General features: G+C 40.5%; 1 protein-coding gene across 1 annotated transcript in view; it reads left to right on the top strand.

The window, feature by feature from the left end:
• Window positions 1-19,025, top strand: part of LOC118425952 (THO complex subunit 6 homolog) — a 48,658-nt gene that overhangs the window by 4,191 nt on the left and 25,442 nt on the right. The window contains exons 2-7 of the mRNA XM_035835122.1: window positions 5,148-5,263; window positions 8,476-8,540; window positions 8,984-9,035; window positions 11,748-11,799; window positions 12,382-12,419; window positions 12,774-12,819. Of these exons, the coding sequence (XP_035691015.1) occupies window positions 5,148-5,263; window positions 8,476-8,540; window positions 8,984-9,035; window positions 11,748-11,799; window positions 12,382-12,419; window positions 12,774-12,819 (369 nt within the window). The remainder of the gene's footprint in view (window positions 1-5,147; window positions 5,264-8,475; window positions 8,541-8,983; window positions 9,036-11,747; window positions 11,800-12,381; window positions 12,420-12,773; window positions 12,820-19,025) is intronic.

Genomic DNA, 19,025 nt, shown 5'->3' with positions numbered 1-19,025 from the left:
TATTCTGAGAAGTTACTTAGAGGGTACTTGCTGAAGAAGAGTGATGGATGTCACTCGAAACGTCCGGAAGTAAATATCCGTTTTTATCCAGTTGTAGAGATTGAATTGTATTTGAATATTGCTTACCTGGATGTCTAACCTTCATAAACGTATCCTGGATATATCCTGGTGTGGCACACAGGACATGTATATGTGTGCCCGATGTGTCCGGGTTTGGCAGTTTAAGGGTTATGTTAGACCAAGTTGACTGTATAATCTGATAAAAATGACTATCAACTTTCCTCTACTTCGCTCTTGCTATTTTCTTAAACCAATAAGCCTCAAAACACGCGAACGCGCTAGCCGTAGTGCCGATATAATCTTCTTTCATACTCGTCTGCCAAACCTCTAATACTAAAGATTAACGGCAGATTCTTTTTCTTTTCTTTGTGTGCATCAGTTCAATGTTAACGTCATGAGAAGCCCTACTGTCTGAACCAGGGCTGGGTACCTGACAACGTACCAGTACAAAACCGTTTTTTCCTATTGGACCGGTACAGAAAAAATAAGGTCGACCGGATGTTGGACCTATGAGAAAATTAATAGATTATTTGATCAGGCATTCACACGTTTTGGCGCTTGCAGGTGGAAGAAAATAACAAGAGCAAAGTAGAATTTATACTAGTCATTTCTACCAAGTTGTACAGTCAATCGTACAGGTGCAGTTAGCATTGTAGGATTTTGAAACGCCAGTGTGAGTCTTATAGTAATACTCCACCAAAAAGATTTCTATGTAGTGAAATGGATCATTGGTATGAGTCATACTGCATTAGGTTCAGGTGCGGACCTGGACCTGATCCTCTGGAACTAATTATAAACCGGACCTTCTTCTTCTTCTTCTTTGAAAGCCCACATTCTTCATAATCATATAGAATATTTTGGCTTTTTGTGGACCTGAATTTTCTGTACCGGTACCCACAGTGACACTGAGTCTGAACAGATCTACCTACTCCCTCAATTTCAAGTGCACACACAGTTTGGTGCAGCGCCAAAAGCCATAAAAAAATAGTGTTATCAAACTTTGATGAAAACCCGAGATTGGAAAGGAAACGTAACTCCCCCATTTGTGCTGCAGTTTAGATGAGATAGGGGAGATTTGACTGCATTTGCGCCATCAGAGACATTTGCCAATAAGCCAGGAAACTTGTTTTCTCCCCTAAAGTAAATGGCTAAAGTGTTCCAACTTTGCTAGAGGGAAACGCTTTGGTGTAAAAGTACTTCACAGCACGCATCTTTTACCAAACAGGATATCCGCAGGTCAATCCGCCATGCAAATTGATGGTGGTCGAATATAGTTCAGGGCCTAAAACTTCAAGATTTTTTTCTTGGTCAAATGGGTAGAAATCCTGGCAGTTTTGAGGTGGGTGTGACAGGGGAGGGTTTCTACTTTCTGATTAGGGCCAAAAAACTGAGTTTTTGTGGTTGCTGAGGGGTATAAAATTGGGACTTTTTTGTCCTAGCACATGGCCTTCTCACTGGGTTGTGGTGCGGTTTTGAGGTCAGGGGTCAATTTTTCAGTTTCCCGGAAGTTTCACCGTTAGATACTTGGCGAAATGTGGTTTTTCGGATGGCTGAGATGTTGGGCTTTCATATGAGGGTATGTTTGTGTGCCAGTAACGTCAGAAAGTTGAGTTATTAACAGTTTCTTTCTCCTCTTTTTTGTATAGGGAACCATTGTTTAGAGGCTGAATATTGAATGACCTGCGGATGCCCTTAAGATGTTGAACTTTAAAGAAATTGGAGGATAAACCTTCAGCATACATGTATATTGGGTATCTAAATTATTTTGTATGCGTTTATGTCAGATGTCTTTATTGTTAGCATGCATGTACATTTGTGTATATGTGTGCAAAAAATCAACGTTTCTGATAGCATAAAGCACTACAAAGGTGATATCTCACTGCACTTGGGGCACCGGTGCAGCACTGCGAGGTTCGTTCACTGCGGCACTGTTGTGTTATTTTTGCAAATTTTTTAATAATTTAGATATTGCATGATACGTAAAACTATGACTAAGAAGACAACAAAATACACAAAACGTAAGAAAATTTCGTTCATCTCTGAAATTCGTTGAGTAATCTTTCAATTGCCCCGCAAGGCACAGCCGACGCTGTTTCACTTTTGTAGAGACTTTTGATAGTGATCCATACAACTGTTTGTCTGTAGTATGTTTCTACCATGGTCTATTGTAGACTACACGAAGCATCCTCGTATATGTGCCATTGAGTTTTTGGGGATTTTGACTTGGTCATAAGCCATGATTCAGATCCATACAAAAGAATTGTTTCTGAAAGAGTTTTGTCTTGGTTTGTTTTCTGATACTAGTGGGGGATTTCCAAACTCTGTGTAATGAGTGAAGGGATTTACAAATGTATGGTACAATTTTACTTCAAAAGGGCACCTTCGAGACTACTGGAACTCTAGTCCGACAAACATTAAGCCACTGCCTTGTGCAATCAATCACTCAAGATTCAATCTTTCTAGGAGAGAATTTTTGCTCACTTTAAATTTCCTACTCTACAATTTCATCAGTCGTCCCACCCAGTAGAGTCTATCTGTAGATTACGTCCGTGTATTCTATCAAGGTCCAATCACAGCGGCAGTTCACAAAAATAGGATCCAATTTCAAGTTGATGGGGAAATACTTGTGAGGCACGCCCAGTTGAATGAACGCAAACTTCAAGCAGTGCCTTTATGTGCACCAATGTTAGCGTGGGGACCATCCTACGTAGGTTTTTTTTTCTTCTTGGACTTGTTAGAATAGACAGGAACTGAAAAAAGTCAGTGGGATTTTGGATCAGTTAGAAATTGAACAGTATACAATGTACATATATATATCGGCAGGCGTACACATGTTTTGGTGCTCCAAAGCGCAAAGTAGATCGAGAGTTGAGTTTTATTGTCATTTTCTACCAAGTTTCTACAGTCAAACGTACATCTACATCTCAGACAATTAGCCTTGTGTACAGGCTTTTTGCCAGGCATGCGTCAACGCGTCATGTGGACGCACTTTTCTTAGAATAACAAGAAATTTGATGCCCCTGGACGCCCTTTGCTGGGGAGAAAATCCTCTGACAAGCATGAAATTCTGATTAACCAGGGATGCTACCAGGTCATCTGTGGTCACAGTCTTCTACTGTGGCATCTGTAACAGTATTTTTGCCTCTTTGGATACCTTAGAATGCACTGTTTTAACTTAAAATCATCAAAAACTCTGCACCAAGGTGGATGCCCCCAGGCCCCCCTACAATAGTCACTTACCGCGACTCACCAATAAGTTTGGACTCCCTATTATAAAATCCTAGCTAAAAGCCTGCTTGTGTACAATATGAATATTGGATTTTAGAAAATTAGTGGGAGTCAGATACTTTGCAAAACAGATTCCTTGTGGAGAAATGGACCAGGATTTTAAGTATCGCCCTTCAAATGAGTTCACATACAATTACATGTAGCTTCAGGTCCTCCTCACATGGACCTGATTCTCTGGACCTGAGCCGGACCTGGACCTGAATTTTCTGTACTGGTACCCACCCCTAAAACCTTACCCATCCCTAATTCTTCAGAGTAACCGCTGGGCGCTGGCTCACTCTTTTCCCTTGCTAACCACAGTGGTTTGCCGTTGGAAAGATTGATTGCTACGAAGGATGGTACCCAGAGTAGACCAGTGTTGTCTGTGTCGCTTTCATGGTTGGGAAACTCAATTATCAAGTGTGATGATTGTAGCTGAGTGTGCCATTATAAAGGGATATACCCCAACCAGCAATGATACATCTTTAAAGATGTCGTTTGTCATACTTTCTGCTGTGGAGACAAAGCTCATTTTCAGCTTGCCTTTATCTGATTCAGACTCTCCAATATGTTCCTAATACAATTGGCAATGGGACAGTAGATTTTGAATTTGAAGAATACTGTAAATGCAGAAATTTTTGCGGTAGTTTAATTTTTCCATGGCAGCAAGAGAATACAGTGTATGGTACTACACTTAAAATCGCCGTGAACAGTCCTTTTTCCCGCTACCGCAAAATTAAATCCCTGCGAACTTAAATGCATTTACAGTAATGATAAGTTTTGTTAAACTTAAAGTAGTTGTTTTATAGCAGCTTTTTAGTGATGCCCGATTGAAGCCCGAGACAACTTCTTACTGGGTCCAAACTTTTAAGGACAAATGTCAATGTAACGAAATTGTTTTATGATAGTTACAAAGTGTACTTTTCAGTGAAAAAAGAAGCACATAAAAGTTTATGATGTGATCTAAAAGTAAGGTGTTAGATGTGCAAAAAATGTTACAGTACAGAAGGACATATGCTGATCTGATCAGTACTTTCACCTGCCAGTTGGCAACCAGATAAATAAACGTATTCAACACTGTAAAACAACAGCCAAGACGGAGCAAGTTTAGGCAGGAGATTTCAAATTACATTTGTACATGCATTTACATGTGTTAGTCATTAAATTTTGATGTAGATGTAAATTGTGTTTTTTGTACCCCAGGAAAACTAGTTACAATTACTAATAATATATATGACAGCTAATGGAATGAATACTGTAAATGCATTTAAGTTTGCGGGGATTTAATTTCGCAGTAGCGGGGAAAAAGACTGTTCGCGGTGGTTTCAAGTTTGCGGTATCACCATGCACTGTAGTCTCTTACTGGCATGGAAAATGTTTGCGGTGGTTTTAAGTTTGCCTTGAGTTGGCAGGGTAAAAACTGCGAACATAAAACCGCCAGGAAAATTTCTGCATTTACAGTATCAGAAGTATTCAAGTCTACCTGCACCTTACCTGTACTGGTCCATGTACTGGGTTTTTAACATACATAAATGTCTTATGATGTAGGTGTATATGGTTTGTTATTAGCTGCATTGACTGTTACCACCTATTAGGTATAAAAGAAAAAATAAGCAATGGTTCGTCAACAATTTTAGTATGATCCATACTTCCTAGATTTAAAGTGGTTCATGTAAAATTTAACTGGTGCTGGTAGAATTTAACTGGTGCAGGTAATTTTCAATGTTACCAGCACCAGTGCAGGCATTCAAAAAAAAGTATCTCGAGCCCTGTATCATGAACAATCCATAACAAAGTGACGTTCATCTTTGAACTTTCAGACAGAGATGCTGACCCAGCGCAGACAGCTGTACACCACAGTTTTCTCCCAGTCCTTCTCTCCCTGTGGACGCTTTGTGGCTGTGTGTGACAACTTTGGGAGGATCACCATTTTCAGGTAAAACTTTAAAGATACCAATATCTTTCAGCAATAGTAGCAATGGTAGTCCAACTTGGTTAGGCCTAGGAAAAAATGTTGTGTTTGCTGTTTCAGTCCTGAAAAAATTAGGGTCGGTAGGTAGGGATTATCTTGTCTTTTTCTTGTCATCTTTTTTAAGCTAGCCTTAACTCTTGTGAGACATATTACAATACTAGCACAGTTGAAAAAAGTAAACTGAAATGCATGTATTGAGGACACAACAATGCCTTTCAATGTCAACTTTCATTTTGTGCATTAGATAGATACATTTATCCTTCATTGTATAGGACAAGCAGTGTTATTTTATGGAATTAATAAAAATCAGATCTACCCCCCAGTCGGAGTGACAGAGTCCTATGTTCATGTTGTCCTCATGCTACTCTTGTCTCCCAAATAAAAGTACCCCCAGGAATAAAAGTACCCCCTAGACCCCCCAAAATCTAATAAACATACCCCCTCAATCAAAGTACCAAATTGCCATTATAGATAGAAACCAAGGGAAAGAAGATAATAAGCAAGGAATGAGGGAGTTTTTTTTTTTTTATAAGTGTCTGGCAACCAAATAATAATTTGGTTAGGCCTAATCGAGACAAAGTTGTTTCTGATATTACACATTGTTATTACATGTATCAATCCCCCTACCCTTGTCAAGCTGTCAAAGTCTAAATCCCCTTGGAAGGAAGGTTACATATGATCTCCTTAGCTCTTGGTGGAAAATTAGGGAAAGCAAAATTAACACTGTAGTCCTGACAGGAAAGGAAAAATGAAGCAGACAGGCATTATAAAGGGAGGATAGATAAAGTTAAAGGTCCTGTAAGGCCACAGCAAGTAAATGTTTTGGATGACATCTAGGTCCAATGGTGTCACCTCTCCGAGGATGAACTGAACTGAACACTCTAGGTCCGGACCTGAACCTGGACCTGATTCAGTATGTGAAAACATGGAATGGACGATACTTAAAACAATGTTCCATTTTGCTACAAAGAAATCTATTTTGTGTAGTATTCGAGTCTCCCACTGGCGTTTTAAAATCCTATAAAGCTATAACTACCTCTGTATGATTGACTGTATAAGTTGGTAGAAATGACTATAGAGTCTACTCTGCTTCGCTCTTGTTATTTGCCTAGACCGGTAACCCCCAAAACGTGAATGCCTGATCATATATTAATCTGTTCATTTTCCAATCGGTCCAACATCTGCTCCACCAAATTTTTTCAGGTCCGTTTTTTCTAGACCGGTCCAATGAGAAAAGCCAGTTTTGTACCGGTACACCTTACCGGTGCCCAACCCTTAGATGACATCAGTGCACTCATAAATTTTTGCCTGATTTCAGAAAAAAAACAAGAATTTTTTTTTCTCTTGGGGATGGTCAGATAGACCAAAATAGGCTAACATGTTGTGTTGAAGCCTAATAGTTATACTTTAGAAGTGACACTTGGGGGTAGCCATGACTATAGTTGCAGAAGTGAAATGTGTTGGAAAGTTCTAAAAGTGCCACCAATATGGAAGCCATGAATGTAGTTGCCAGCTCTGCAAGACTTGTGATACCAGTGTACCACACTAGTGTCACTTTTACTACTGCTTACACTAGTTTGCTTCTTTGATACAGGAATGAATGCCTTGTTTTTAGTTGTGATGCCACGTTTTGTCACTTCAAATCTTGTTGCGACGTTTATGGTGTCTATTTAACCATCTTGTTTTTTTAGCCATCTTGTTTTTATTTTTTTGTGCTACTTCAATATTTTTGCACTCTGCATAGGATGTCATCCATAAAATTTACTTGCTGTGGCCTAAAGTAAGGGTATGCCTTGAGCAGGTGCGAGCTGCCACTTTCCTGTGTACGTGTACAAATCTACCTCAGGCCTAATGACACATTAGCACATTGCGCTGTCAATCATCGTCGGGCCGTGTAGATTCCATTACTTGTTTGTCAGAAAATTCTACTGAGAAACAATATGATTTTCTGATTCGTCAATGAAAGTTTAACATCTAGGTTATGAAATGTGACAAATAGCAGTTATACTCAAGCAACAGGGTATGATGTTGGAAATGGTCAGACGTTTCAGGTAGAATCTGCTACATTTAATCACTGACACTGGTTTCCAAAATCATAATATCCAGTTTCTTGAGTAACTGCTATTTGGCATATCTTATTACCTGGGTGTCTAGCCTTCGACATATCAGAAAAGTTGTGTCAGTAAAAATGTAAGATTCTTTATCAGGTAAAATATTTGAGCAATCTGAGAGAGGTAAATATAGAATACAACATGGTGTATTCCGTATCACCCGAGGTACCAGCCCGACCGCGGGTCGGATCGCACGACGGCCGAAGGGTGATCCAACCCGCGGGAGGTCTGGGACCGAGGGTGATGCGGAATACACCGTGTTGTATTTTATTTATGTCATACCCACCTAAGAAAACCACTGTTTTGATGCGAAATGTGCCAGAAGTTGAACAAATTTGTGGCCCTCGAAAAAAAAAGCGTTGCAACAGTAATGTTCCAATGTCCGAATCAGGTATTCGAACTTTCGATGGCGCCGTACTCGGCCCACTCGAAACAGTTCGATTTATTCGAATGGAGCCCGTGTGATAAGCCCGGGCCGTACGGAAAGTTATCAGCCGGTCCGGAACACCCGTATCGAACGTTTTCGCGTCACAGGTATGACATAAAGGTATGTTATCAGCTGTGTCTAGGGCACGGTATCGGAAGGCAAATCCCATCCCTCTGCTTTCACTGCCTTTTACCTCCCCAACCAAAGTCAGGTACCCATTTTGACACCTGGAAGGTTGAAGACAGAATGTCTAGCCGGGAATACCAGAGGAATCAAACCCGCAACCTCTAGATCATTCCAACCACATCTTTAAATTCAATAAACTTTATACTCAAACATGAAAGAGTTTCAATATGTAAGTCAACATGTATCTATTTCAGGCAATGTGCCATTGGGTAGAAACTTAGAGAATTACCTTTAAACTTTGTAAAAGTCAAGTGGTCAAATTTGATGCCACTGCCCAGCAGTTAAATGTCAATGTTTGAATATCTCAAAAATCAAAACTGAATCAGCTTTTAATTTTCCATTAATAGTCTTTTATGGATTAGAATCCTTGAATGGGTATGTTACTGCTGTGTATTCTGTACTGTATTATGATTTATTGATAATCAATGAGTGCTGTATTTGTTCATCTTTAGTCTTGCAGCCTCCTTGAGTGCAGATGCAAAAGAAGACAGCCGCAAACCAGTGTTTACCTTCCAAGGTGTGTACCAGTGTCATACAATAACATAAGATATCAAAACCAGAAAGTCCCCTGCAATATCATCTAAAGCTGCTAAGGGGCCCAAAATCTAATCATTTTGAGGTCTCAGCAAGACCTACAGTAACCCACATAAATATGTACCAAGTATCAAGATAAACAGGCATTCTCTAGTTATGATGGTCTCACACAAACAGACACACACACACACAAGCACACCAACACTATCGAAAACATGACCATCGTGGTGAAAGTAATAATTCTATCTCTTGGCAAAAAATGATATTAATCTATCACTTCTGGTACTACACATTCATGTAACTGTAGGTTAACATTCAACAGACTTGTGTCAACTAGTACGACATGATTTAGAATGTGAAGTTTGCACATGCCAGTAATATATATAAGCCTAATAATGATCAAGTGTTGTTTTTCTTTATTCACAGCTCACAATGGCCCAGTGTACACCCTGTCTTCTACTGAACGTTTTCTTATCAGGTATGTCCCACATGTATACATGTACTAGTGGACATTGCTTTGCAACAGGTTAAAATGAACTTGTCGTTTTATAACTAAGCTCACCATTCCACTAATGGAGTAATGGAATCCTCCCAAGTACAATTACTAAGTCTACCACTGAGTGTTCTAACAAGTGCCCTGAAGATGTTGCCATAGATCAACTGGCTCCAATATTGATTCTTAGTACTCTGGGAATTACACGTTTAGTATGCTGGCACGACTGCCATTTTATTGATCATATCCCCCAGGCCACAACGATGAAATTTTATGGTTTTCATACGATTTAAGGTTAAAGTAGCAGGGCAGGGAGGAAAACTTGGCTAGCACTCTGCGACATGTATATGCAATAGATTATTTAAAATATTTATCAATATGACTTTAGATTAGATCTATGTTTAATTTTTAGAATTTTGTCTTGCCCATCATGACCACATGGAAAAATGGCTAGGCCGATTTGAGCTCCTCATGAATAAACAAAGTTTAACTTTTAAGGTTCCAACAAAAAAAATCAAACTCCCCATTCACACTCATGCAGCCCACAGATTACCTCATTTGCATGCCCAAGGTACCCTCTCAGGTACAACAGCCAAAGGGTCTCTTAGGCCACACCAATCTTATTTGTTGCTTCTCAGATTTTTTCAGAAAAAATTGGACCTACAGGTCGAAAAAAAAGATAATTTTTTTCCAAAGGTTTGGGGGGGAGCTATTCTGTAACAACAACAAAAAACAGCCTGAAGAGTTTAATGGCACATTTTATGCAGTAAATCCCTTGCTTTGATTTGTTACTATTGTTCAGAATAGAAGCTTAAGGCATTGTTTTTAGACTGAAATTATGTATATGTGGCTCTGAATGGCAATATTTACAAGTTTGTGAGCAAAACATTTTTTTTAAGTGAAAAAAATGGACAGGCAAATCTGAGAGGCAACAAATAAAATTGGTGTGGCCTTATCGCTTTGAACGTCTACGTGCCCGTGGGGAGCCGTACGCGTAACCTTGGGCGGAACGGCCACCTTTTACCCGGTCTTAATTTCTTTTTCAATATCGCTGCACCCTATCTTGCCAAGGACGGGCAATATGTCGCCTTCTTCCCGGTAATCCATGCCGGTGATTACCCTTCATGCAATGTCAGCGGGAAAAGTTACGCCACGAGTGGCGACCGTAGCAGTAAGCAGGGCTCTAACAACGAATCATTGATTGTACTTTCATCGCTTGACGATAGCCTCTTTTTTGGGCTGTGAGGAAATTTACTGGCAGCTGTTTTGATGTCACAGAAATGTAAATGTTGACATTTGTGGTGGTTTCATGTTTATTATGGTTTACCCTTTTACCTCTTCACCACGAATTTAAACTGCCCTATAAAAGATGCTTGCCCAACTACCCACTTGTTTCAACCGTGCACTAAAAATCACACTGAACACTCCCTTTTCTCCATACCGTAAAATTGATGGCATTTACAGTACTATTACATGCAAACATAAGAGTGATTGTTGACAGAGCAATTTACTACCTGATCACTAATTGCTTCTACCAAATATCTGACTTCTGGGCCTTCTTTTATTTTAATCATAATTGGTCTTCTAATTACTAGACATGTGTCCCATATTTTCCCAGAACCAATAAAAAGGAAATCCAGAACTGGTTATATTAAGATATACGTGATGATCTTGCCCAGCGTCGCTGATGAAAAGTCATCATAGTGGATGCTACAATGTACATCATCAGTACATGAAATTTAGTACAGAATTTACAAAATTTGTCCATTTGCTTGAGCAACTGTCAACTCACGAATATAAAGAATGGTTTTCATATGCATGGGTGCCATCTAATGTAGACTGTCTGTTCAAGACAATATAAAGAATTGCCTTGCATGTGGTTACTCCTACAGTGTCGCTAACTTATTGATTTTATCCCCATGCCCCTGGACCCTCGTACTCCCAGGGTAGACTCCTCATTTCATGGATCAAGACTGCTAAATTAATTTTGCAAGCCGTATGCTAAACACTCTACTGGGAGAGTTTGTTGTACAAGTTTCAATATTGCGGACTAATGTAACTGTGTTTCTTCGTTGTTTAGAAGAAAGGAATCTGCACATAGGGAAACAGCTAACAGATTCTTTAATAATGAACTTTGTCATGTCCGCATGGTGTATTTGCACACTCTACTATACTTCACCACATCTGGTTAATATTCTGTACAGCCATTGGCCCAGACTTGAGCCCTGGCCTGTGCCGGTCTGGAAAAGAGTCCCACTGTCCTATCGGATGGGGACGTAATACGAATGGCCTAATGTGTACAAGGGAGCAGATGGCGTCATACATTTGTACCTATACATGTAGAAATTTAAGACATAAAACACTTTGATAATGAAAATAGTAGGGGTGACCCAGTGTGCATGGCAGCAGACACAAGCCATAGCAAAGTCACATAATGATTACACTGTAACAAGCTAACATTTTCAGCATGGGATTGCCACATAACTTTACCTTACCTTACCTTTGCTACTTTGGCCAGTAGATCTTTTTCTTTCAGCATTGACTCCAAGATGAGATCTCTGGGTTGACAAAGAGACAGATTTCGTCTCAAAAGCTACCCCAAGCTAGTTGAACTTTAGTTATGTGTATAATGTTATTTAAATTTCCGTCAAAAAACATTTAAGGAATCTGCTTTATGTATTTCCCCTTGTTTTTCAGTGCTGGTACTGGTGACATCAAAGCGTGGAGCTGGGCTGACATCTTGAAAAAGGTAATCATACATTTGTACTTGTGATTTTTTTCTTAAATGGTAGTTGATTTCAAGTGAATGGCATTGCAGTTTTTAAGGGTGACTTATCCACAACCCCGGGAGTCTGTGAAGTTACAAGAGATAAAATTTAGTGCGACCGAAATCGTGAAGCATGTACAATGTATGTAAACACTGAAATATAAAGAGCCAGTAAGGCATGAACTGTATAGTAGTATAATAAGTCTGCTTTTAAATCGTCAGAATAGGATTCTGAAGATTGGCGTATAAATGCACATGACCAAATTTACAGCTGTTTGTTTGGCTGCAGTTCTATAATCTTATCCGCATTGAGTTCAGTCAGTTTGTTGTTGTAGGTGTTGGTGTTCTCCTACCAAGTAACTCCATTGCTGGCAGAGGCATGCTACTGTTAGTGATGGTGATATTGCGCCTCCTAGCAGACTGATGTAATACTGCATGTCTGTAAAAATTAGTTGTTCATGTCTCTCCTTTTCTAACTGCTTATCTTTACCTGTGGCATTATATTCATTCCCAAATATGCAAATTTTCCTAATATGATGAATGAAATTTGTGTGTTTTATGTAGAGCCCAAAAGTGCAGTGGTCCCTGTCACATCCATTCAAGTAAGCTTTTATTAAGGATCATGTGTCTTTGTATATTGAAAAATTCATTGAGCCATACATGACTTTGCTTTTGTTGTATAATGATACATTACTTAGATCGTATTGTAACTGAACTTGAATTTGATTTTTTTTAAACTAGCTGTTCTATGCCATATTTTATTGCCGCAGTTACGTGTAACTTGTGTAAGTAATACTTAGTCTACTAGTAGGTAGTATTGTAGACTGACTGAAAGGGAGATACAATATTTGATGTCAAAGGACTAATGCCACCCAATATCACTTAAAGACTGTCAGTGCACTTGTGCAGTCATGTACATATTTGATGTAATTTGTTGTTTTGTTTTACAATTACAGCCACAGCTTTGATAACCCAGAAACAAATAGCATAGTGATAACAAAGGTATGTATGCAGTAATATATTTTGCTGTCTTTTGTGTAGAATTGTGACTGATTAGCATTTTTCTCTCTTCTTGTTTTATTGATAAATCTTTTCTTTCACAAATATCTTCTTGCCTCATACATGTAACCTGTGCATTGTCATGCATCTGGGTAAGGAGCGCTCCCGGTGCGAGCCATATGGGGAGGATAGGCCGGGGAGAGTAGGCCGGGGAGAGGGGGCCAGACTGTACCATTGTACCTGTAGGGGGGAAAGCACAGTAGTATTGCAATCACATCTGTGTCCTCTAAAACAAATTTCTGGCTAGCTATGGCCCGTTTTGGAAGCTAAAATATGACATTTCTTGGATTACCACATACTTATGCTATGGCAAAGTCGGGACTCTTAGTTAAACAAAAAACAACAAAATTATATAAACCTCTAACAGCGACACCTACCGGAGTGAGTGTCCTTTCTTACTGTCTTGCAAATTCTAAACTAAACATAGAAGTTTGTCCAAACTCATTTCAAGTGTACTAAAATGTCAACGCGTCGTTCTTCAAGTGACAAATTTAACAGACAGCAAGGCGTAATAACGTCAGAGTGCCATAAAGTTGACATCTGCATCTGCATATATACCCCCAAATGACCCCGCGAGGGGCAAAAGTAGGGGGGGGGGGAGCTGAGGCTCCCGGGTTAGGGCGGGCAGGCCGCCTGCCTGGCACGGAAGTGCTCAACGTTGGGAGCGCTTACAACCGTGCCAGGCAGGGCATTCCACTCGGGAATTGTGCGTGGGAAAAAAGAGTGTTTGTAGATGTCGGTGCGTGCGAATATGTGTTGGTATTTGAAGTCGTGACTACCCCGGGTGCGCCCTTGGGCAGGCTTCAGAATATTGCTGGCGTCTATGTTAATATTATTGTTGACTACTTTATAGAAAAAGGTGAGGCGGGCGTTCCTCCTCCTTTCGGAGAGAGGGCGCCACTGCAGGTCTGAAAGCATTTGTGTCACGCTGCTAGTCTGCCGGTAGTCATTTAGGGTCACTCGGGCTGCCCTGCGCTGGACGGCCTCCACCGCCTGTATCCCTTTGTTGGTGTATGGGTCCCAGACGATGGCACTATATTCCAAGTGGGGCCGTACCAGCGCTTTGTAACAAGTGGCCTTGACCCTAGATGGACAATGGGTCAAGTTGCCCCGAATGACTCCTAGGACCTTACCAGCTTTGCTAGTGGCGTGGTTGATATGGGTGTCCCACCGCAAATCGTCGGACAGTTGTACTCCAAGACATATGCGGTCATATGGAAGCCAGAGCGGGTTTCAACCATTTTAATCGCATTAATAGCTTCATCGACAATAAACTAAACATACAACTTCAACCAACCCCCTTCTGTTTACACCGCTACGTATTACTAGTCTCAAATTTAACAGACATCGAGGCGTAATGACGTCAGAGTGCCATAAAATTGACATATGCGGTCAGAAGAAAGTCAGGGCGGGTTTTCCACTGTTTTGACCTAATTCAAAAAGTCATAGACAATAAACTAAACATAAAACTTCGACCAAACTCTTTTAAAGTACACCGGCGTGTCTACGCCACGTACTCAAGGTGACAAATTTAACAGACATCAATGCGTAATGACGTCGGGGTACCATAAAGTTGACAAGGAAATCATGGCGGGTTTTCCACTGTTCTGACCTAATTCAAAAAGTCATAGAGTGATAGACAATAAACTAAACATAAAACTTCGACCAACTCTTTTTCATTACACCGGTGTGTCTACGCTACGTATTCAAAGTGACAAATTTAACAGACATCAATACATGTACGTAATGACGTCAGGGTACCATAAAGTTGACATATGCGCTCAGAAGGAAGTCAGGGCAGGTTTTCCACTGTTTTGACCTAGTTCATAAAGCCATAGACAATAAACTAAACATACAACTTCGACCAAACTCTTTTTCATCACACCGGTGTGTCTACGCTACGTACTCAAAGTGACAAATTTAACAGACATCAATGCGTAATGACGTCAGGGTACCATAAAGTTGACACATGCGCTCAGAAGGAAGTCAGGCCGGATTTTCCACTGTTTTGACCTAGTTCATAAAGCCATAGACAATAAACTAAACATACAACTTCGACCAAACTCTTTTTCATCACACCGGTGTGTCTACGTTACGTACTCAAAGTGACAAATTTAACAGACATCAATACAAGAACGTAATGACGTCAGGGTACCATAAAGTTGACATATGCGCTCAGAAGGAAGTCAGGCCGGATTTTCCACTGTTTTGACCTAGTACATAAAGCCATAGACAATAAACAAAACATACAACTTCGACCAAACTCTTTTTCATCACACCGGTGTGTCTACGCTACATACTCAAAGTGACAAATTTAACAGACATCAATACGTAATGACGTCAGGGTATCATAAAGTTGACATATGCGCTCAGAAGGAAGTCAGGGCGGCTTTTCCACTGTTTTGACCTAGTTCATAAAGCCATAGACAATAAACTAAACATAAAACTTCGACCAAACTCTTTTTCATTACACCGGTATGTCTACGCTACTTACTCAAAGTGACAAATTTAACAGACATCAATACAAGTATGTAATGACGTCAGGGTACCATAAAGTTGACAAGGAAATCATGGCGGATTTTCCACTGTTTTGACCTAATTGAAAGGGTCATTGACAATAAAGTAAACATACAACTTCGACCAAACTCTTTCCATTTACACCGGTGTGTTGACGCTACGTACTCAAAGTGACAAATTTAACAGACATCAATGCGTTATGACGTCAGGGTACCATAAAGTTGACAAGGAAATCATGGCGGATTTTCCACTGTTTTGACCTAATTGAAAGGGTCATTGACAATAAAGTAAACATACAACTTCGACCAAACTCTTTCCATTTACACCGGTGTGTTGACGCTACGTACTCAAAGTGACAAATTTAACAGACATCAATGCGTAATGACGTCAGGGTACCATAAAGTTGACAAGGAAATCATGGCGGGTTTTCCACTGTTTTGACCTAATTGAAAGGGTCATTGACAATAAAGTAAACATACAACTTCGACCAAACTCTTTCCATTTACACCGGTGTGTTGACGCTACGTACTCAAAGTGACAAATTTAACAGACATCAATGCGTAATGACGTCAGGGTACCATAAAGTTGACAAGGAAATCATGGCGGGTTTTCCACTGTTTTGACCTAATTGAAAGGGTCATTGACAATAAAGTAAACATACAACTTCGACCAAACTCTTTCCATTCACACCGGTGTGTTGACGCTACATACTCAAAGTGACAAATTTAACAGACATCAATGCGTAATGACGTCAGGGTACCATAAAGTTGACAAGGAAATCATGGCGGGTTTTCCACTGTTTTGACCTAATTGAAAGGGTCATTGACAAAAAAGCAAACATACAACTTCGACCGAACTCTTTTAGACTACACCAGTGTGTCTAGTCTCTACCAGACTCCGGATCGCTGGAAAAATCGTAGAAATGGAACAAATCAGAGGAGTAAGCCGGCCAGAGGAATATAACCGGCCAGGGAACAGCACGCGATCGTCGGAGTCTGTGGAATCCCGGTGTCTTGTTTGATGTCCACTAATCGCTATCCAATAGGTGCGAAGTGGCTAAATAACCCTTTTATTGCTTTCCTACTCGCCCGTGACGGTCCAAGCGGGGCGAGCCTGTCACATGTGACCTTCCTCTAAAATTAATACTCGGCAGTTTACAGGCTTAAATTCCGAAAAAAAAGTACATGAATAGAAATAACAGACACGCCGGAGCGCGGTTCATGTTGTTCTGAATAATTAGTCAAAACTTTATTGACACGACGAGTACCGTACGCTTGACGGCCGCCGACTCTGGCCGGTCTGCGGCCAGCTAAAGGCCGAGGCTGCCAACACAACAACAACAGCCCACTCGATACTGCTGTCACGAAATGGAGATCTAGAAAAACATGCGAGTGGCGAGCGACAAGAGAAAACATAGCGATATTATATAAACCACCACAGACTATGGTTCAGAAGTCAGGACCAAACTCGGCATTGAGGTTTAGCAGCGAAGAACTCGGGAGGACGTCAGCGAATCGGCCACGTGATCGATCAAGAAGGCGTCCCAGAAAGAAGTCACCCGCTTCGAAACGAAAGAGATCGCAAACTTCCCACACAAAAACATCGGCAGGCCCCAGAAACTTGGTGACTTCGATGCGGTGTTACCGGACTTTGTAAGAACCACACAGCGGCGCCATTTTCTTGTTTGTTTGTGCGCTCGGCTGGCGGGAGAAATCTGGCGGTTTGATTCCGAATTATTAATTATATTTTTTTTTACATAAGTAAAAAGCTCACTTACATATTACACTTTTGACGCTATGAATTAGAATAATTCTAGCTAGAAATTTGTAGGTTTAAAACGCATTTTTTCGTAGTTGCTCTTTTTTTTTAACAATTTGTGTGACCAAGGAGGTTTAATAAGAAAGCCTTGGTGTGACGCCATTTCTGCTGCTGTTGTCTGCACGCTAAGATGTCGCTGGCATTTTCTGGAGATTTATGTAACCTCTTAGCAAAACGTGAATATCGTAAGCATTCTGTAAATTGTATGGAGAAACTTTGAAAGTGTAGTGTGAAATAGTATTGATAAATACAATTGTGTAAATACGCAGCGAAGTTCAGCTCGTAACGAATTTGTTTGCGTATGATAACACGCCATGCTTTCATACCCATGCTTTGATACCCTTGCGTTTGTAAAAAAATTACGACAAATTTTCCGTATAAATAAATGTTCATTTCTTGAAGAACGACACACTTTTTATTCCTGTGTGAATTACTAGTGTTATGTGCGTATGTTTCGGTTACGAAATGGTCCATGATTGTGAACGTACTAGTATAAACATGACCCGACACCAGTAAACAGTGCCGCACCAAGAGGGAGGGGGGTGGATTCGCGTAATCAAAAAGTAGCCACGATGAAAATTTAGTGGTCGTTAAAACCGCTAAATGTAAGTTATCGTTATAAAATCAAGGATTGGGAACAGTTTGACGTTTGTACCAAAAAAGGCTAATAGAAATAGGCCGCGTTTGCCGGACGCTGAGAGACGCGCCCCACGGCGCGTTAATTCATTTATGGCTTAAATGATCTGAACTCCGAAGCTACTTTCTTTGTGCAGAAAATGAGCGGATTAATTTTATGGCCTTTCAACTAACCGAAAGTCGACAGACTCCTGGGATCGCGAGCTGTTCCCTGGCCGGTTATATTCCTCTCTATTTGTTCCATTTCTACGATTTTCCAGCGATCCGGAGTCTGGTAGAGACTAGTGTGTCTACGCCACGTACTCAAAGTGACAAACAGACATCAATGCGTAATGACGTCAGGGTACCATAAAGTTGACATATGCGCTCAGAAAGAGGTCATGGCGGGGTTTCCATCGTTTTGACCTACTTGAAAGGGTCATTGACAATAAAGTAAACATACAACTTCGACCAAACTCTTTCCATTTACACCGGGGTGTCTACGTTACGTACTGAAAGTGACAAATTTAACAGACATCAATACGTAATGACGTCAGGGTACCATAAAGTTGACATATGCGCTCAGAAGGAAGTCAGGGCGGGTTTTCCACTGTTTTGACCCAGCTCATAAAGCTTCATCGACAATAAACTAAACATGCAACTTCGACCAAACTCTTTTTCATCACACCGGTGTGTCTACGCTACGTACTCAAAGTGACAAATTTAACAGACATGAATGGGTAATGACGTCAGGGTACCATAAAGTTGACATATGCGCTCAGAAGGAAGTCAGGGCGGGGTTTCCACTGTTTTGACCTAATTGAAAGGGTCATTGACAATAAAGTAAACATACAACTTCGACCAAACTCTTTCCATTTATACCGGCGTGTCTACGTTACGCACTCAAAGTGACAAATTTAACAGACATCAATGCGTAATGACGTCAGGGTACCATAAAGTTGACATATGCGCTCAGAAGGAAGTCAGGGCGGATTTTCCACTGTTTTGACCTTATTCAAAAAGCGATAGACAATAAACTATACATACAACTTCGACCAAACTCTTTCTTATTAAACCGGGGTGTCTTCCGCTAGGCCCTCAAGGTGGAAAATTTTACCAGACATCAATTTCGTAATGACCTCACGGGGGCAATAAAGCGTGAGGAAATGCTGCTCTTTAAGAAAGTCCACAGGGGGTTT

Source organism: Branchiostoma floridae, chromosome 11 (assembly GCF_000003815.2).
Source record: "Branchiostoma floridae strain S238N-H82 chromosome 11, Bfl_VNyyK, whole genome shotgun sequence".
In the NCBI taxonomy this organism is placed as follows: domain Eukaryota; kingdom Metazoa; phylum Chordata; class Leptocardii; order Amphioxiformes; family Branchiostomatidae; genus Branchiostoma; species Branchiostoma floridae.
Note: the sequence above shows the minus strand (reverse complement) of the source record. Positions and strands in the feature narration are given on the sequence as shown.